This window comes from Sinocyclocheilus rhinocerous, unplaced genomic scaffold, assembly GCF_001515625.1.
Source record: "Sinocyclocheilus rhinocerous isolate Xijiao unplaced genomic scaffold, SAMN03320098_v1.1 scaffold982, whole genome shotgun sequence".
Classification (NCBI taxonomy): Eukaryota; Metazoa; Chordata; class Actinopteri; order Cypriniformes; family Cyprinidae; genus Sinocyclocheilus; species Sinocyclocheilus rhinocerous.
The window spans coordinates 9,773-14,288 of NW_015640441.1; the positions used below are offsets into that span (position 1 = coordinate 9,773).

General features: G+C 42.5%; 1 protein-coding gene across 1 annotated transcript; it reads left to right on the plus strand.

Moving 5' to 3' along the window:
- Nucleotides 1-3,169: 3,169 nt before the first annotated feature.
- On the plus strand, nt 3,170-4,192 carry LOC107752715 (carbohydrate sulfotransferase 10; the record flags this gene model as incomplete). Its single annotated transcript, XM_016568736.1, has 1 exon — nt 3,170-4,192. A coding segment is annotated over one exon (594 nt), but the record flags the coding sequence as incomplete, so codon positions are not given.
- Nucleotides 4,193-4,516: the final 324 nt, after the last annotated feature.

A 4,516-nucleotide genomic window follows, 5' to 3' on the forward strand; every position in this document is an offset into this window, starting at 1 on the left:
TCTTGTGTTGTACTACTGATGTTTTACCCAGGATGTTTGAAGTGGTGCGTGGCCAGGTGGAAATCAACTGCCTCAACTCTTCCTGATTGTCAGAGTTCCATTGTGTAATCTCTGGGGTGAAGGACATGAGTTCAGGAAGTCTGCCAGTTGTTGGTAAGGCGTAGTATAAATTCAACTTAGCAGCTGTGAGGGAATGAGCTTGTCCCGAGGGTGTAGACAGACTTACTTGAACCTGTGATGGCAGGAAAGGGTAATATGTGTAGTCTTTTCCAGATCTTAAGCCATATCTGCTTTGTCACACTTCCAACACAGCTCCAGTGGCATTCAGGAAGTCCAACCCAGCAATAAGGGGAAAGGCAAGGTGATTGTCTTTCAGGATATATGTATCCAGCAAGCACTCTTGATCATGCCAGTGATACAGAAACTTTTGCAGGTCTCTGGATTGGTGAATCGTTCCATCTGCCATTATGAATCTCTGAGGGGCAGAGGTAATGACTGGTGGACTTTCAGTCTTCAGCTGTTTCCACAGGCTCTCCTGCATCAAGGTGTAAGTGCTTCCCGTGTCTAAGACCGCCTTCACCTCCTGTCCATTCACCCTTACAGGAACGACGAGGAGAGATGTGACAGGATGGGGTTGTGCCAGGGTCAGTCCAGCCAGGTTTTTGCTGTTTGTACGCCCTGCAAGCTACTTCGTTTTCTCCTTGCCACCTTGGGTACCAACTTTTTGCCAGTAGTCCTTCGCTCCCATGCAATCCCTTTCCACCATTGAACCAACCTTCACCAGCTGCTCCACGGTGTTCACTGTCCCCCGTAGGCATCCTGCAACCCTCGGGTTGATGTTGTTTAGGATGCGGTTGACCTGCTCCTCCTCAGAGATCTCTGGCTTCCATTTCAGACAGAGAGCCCGGTAATCATAGGCAAAGTCCCTCCGGCGTTGTCGCGGCTGCTGGACCAACGTCCTCAGCTTCTCCTCCACCTCAGAGAGGTAATCGTCTGAAAGAAAAGCCGCCATGAATGCCTTTTTGAAGGACTGCCAATCTTTTACCTTGGCCTTCTCTGCTTTCCACCAGCTCAGAGCGGGTCCCTTCAAGACTGTACTCAGAGTACCGATGAGCTCAACGCTGGGGAGAGGCCTGATCTCCAGGAAGTTCTCGCACTGCTCGATGAAGTTGAGCACTTCTGCAGTCTCGCAGGAGTCGCCGAAAGAGGGGAACTCTAGGCAGATGGGAGGACGAGCACAAAATGAGGATGAGCCAGCCACTGAGGAGGAAAGCACATTATGTGAGTGAGTATGCACAGAAGGATTTACCTCGTAAGTAGTATTTTGAGCTGCATGAGTTGGACCTTTCTGTTTAGCATTAACCGGCATGGGGGTCTGTGGACAATAGGCTGGAGAAATGTGGGAGGAAGGTGGTGAGTAGGTCTGTAATCTGGAGAGTGTGGGTGTACTGGTGAGTCTTAGTTTTTTAATTTGACTTTCCAATTTCGCATCTCTCCTCAGAAAACAATCAGTTACAGCCCTTTCTAATTTTTCCAGTGATTTTAGGAAATAGTCCTCCAACCCAGCCAAGCTAGCGTCCACGGCCTGCCTGAAACTGGTCTCCCGGTTTACTGTACTGTCTATTGACTGTTTAAAATCATGTTCTATATTTTGTACTCTTTTATTGAGGGCCAATAAATCCACCTTTACTTGTGCCATGTCTGCCTGCATTGTCTGTACTATTTCACCACTTAAAATATTGCTCCCTTCATCATCATCATTATCATCATCGATTGATCAGAGTCAGAAATGTATAATGAGCTTATCATAGATGTTATTTCAGCAGTAGGATTGCGCCTGGTTACAAATGGGCCTGCTGTAAAATCCACATCTGGTTGTTCAAGAATCTCTTGGTCATTTACAGGTGTACTTGGATTATCGGTATTCACGGTGTTCACAGTATTAACATCAGTAACCGGATCAGCATTTGTCACATCCATAATGATAATTATCCCAAAACCAAACAAACACAACAAAAGAGGCTCCCCATACGGGCCACCAATATGTAACGCTCAGCCTAAATAAGGCAGGCTACACAAATAAAGTTTGTTCTTTTTACCTCTTAATAGTGGGGTTGAAGGAATGCAGGTACAAAAAATAACCACCAAAAATAATAAATGCCAACCCAGAGTGTATTTCACAAGAAGACAGGCTGCAACAAAGTCAGATTGTGCAGAGGACTCATCTGGTTCCCGTGGTCTTGTCCCGATGGCTGTCTAGGTGACGAGGTCTTTGGAGGGGATTTGTCTCTAGGGCTCATATAGTTGACATGGTCTCCGCTGACATTCAGGGCTGTCGAGGTCATCTCTGGGTGCTGCAGGATGCCGTATCTGGTCTAGATACGGACTAGATCCGGGTGACTGCAGTGACTATCTGATCTGGAAACAGTCTGGATCTGGGTGGCTATGGTGACCTCGGAATAAGTGAAAGTGACGTGAAAGTGACGTGACATGTGGCCAAGTATGGTTACCCATACTCGGAATTAGTGCTCTGCATTTATCCCATCCAAAGTGCACACACACAGCAGTGAACACACACCCGGAGCCATTTTTGCTGCGGCGCCCGGGGAGCAGTTGGGGGTTCGGTGCCTTGCTCAAGGACACCTCAGTCGTGGTATTGAAGGTGGAAGAGAGCGCTGTACATTCACTCCCCCCACCTACAATCCCTGCCGGTACGAGACTCGAACCCGCAACCTTTGGGTTACGAGTCCAACTCTCTTAGTGTAGATGCCATTCTTCTAACTATGTAACAAGTACATCGGGTGTTATGGGAAGTGTTTCCGGTTCAACCTTGTTGAACTCAGCAGGATAAATATGAAAAGAGGACCTTTGGCATGGGTTTTAAAAATGGTTTATAAATATTTGACAATGTTTACAAGTAGGAAAACTGCTCTGAAACATTACAACCAAGGTAAATTAATGCAAATAATATTTTCCTTCTCTCAGAACATAATTGTAATATTTGTTTTCAAGATACATGTTTTTTTATTTCTGTTTTCATCATTGTAATACTAATTTATCATTATAAGTATCAGGATAAGTATTAAGACATGGTCTTAGTACATACTTTCTCATTTAAGATTTTCAGGACTAATGGCAGGTAAAATTGTTGAATTTGTTACATGTCTGATATTATACTCTTATTCTGACTTTCTGTTATTGTTTGGTTCACAGGTTAAATTCTTATTTCAAGTTCTTTATTGTGAGAGACCCATTTGAGCGTCTAATATCTGCTTTCAAGGACAAGTTTGTGAAGAACCCAAGATTTGAACCTTGGTACAAGCATGACATTGCCCCAGCCATCATTCGCAAATATCGCAGGAGTCACCATGATGATAGTGAAAGTGTGGGTCTTCAGTTTGAAGACTTTGTACGGTACTTGGGTGACAAATCAGGCCGACAGCGCTTGGACAGGCAGTTTGGTGACCACATTATTCACTGGCTGACATATGCTGAGCTGTGTGCTCCTTGTGATATTTCCTACAATGTTGTGGGTCACCATGAGACTCTGGAGCGTGATGTTCCTTATATTCTAAAAGCTGCTGGTATCGCTGACCTAGTGTCATACCCAAATATCCCACCAGGGATAACCCGCTACAACCGAACCAAGGTGGAACGCTATTTCACTGGAATCAGCCAACGAGATGTCCGTCGGCTCTACGCTAGCTACCAGGGAGACTTCAGTCTGTTTGATTACCAGAGACCTGCCTTCCTATTGGACTGACGTAGAGATTTCCTGATAATCTTCTTTTTTTTTTTTTTATAAATCTCTGAATTATATGGCTGCCTCAAAAATAGTGTTCAATTGCCTGGCCTATATGGAGTATATATTCTTCTTCTGCACTGATCTGAGACTTAGTTACTTTACACATTATAATATGTTTGTATTTACATACATGTTTGGATTTGGCTTGATCAGGGATCTGCACTAGAGGGTAAATTTAAACATAAATTACTAAGATCAAACCGTGCATTAGTAAAGTTTAGATTTTATTTTATTTTTCTTTAGTAATATCTGTATTTGCCATATGATAATGAAGTGACATAATATTTAGAAAGGTTTTATGGATTTCATTAACTGGATTTTAGACATAGTATATTAGGTAAAGTAGTACTATATAAATGATCAAATGTTGACAATGTTTGTTTGACACCTTGCCTTTTTTTTTTTTTTTTTTTTATTATTTTAAATAGATTCTATAAAAATTGAATAAAACGTCAACAATAAAAACAGCTAGCTATAAAATGGACTATCAAAAGAAAAAATGTAGAGTGCAGACTTTATTCTATCCATTAGTTGTTGACTGGATGGGGGCAGATCTGATTGAGAGCTTGCCGTATATTTAAGTTTATTAAAGCATTAAAACATGAAAGAATTGTTCACAGTAAGATCATTAGGATGCATATAGAAAACAGTTTTTTTTTTTTTTTTTTACCAGTTTACTATGGACTCATTTTCTGAAATAGTGTCTTCTCT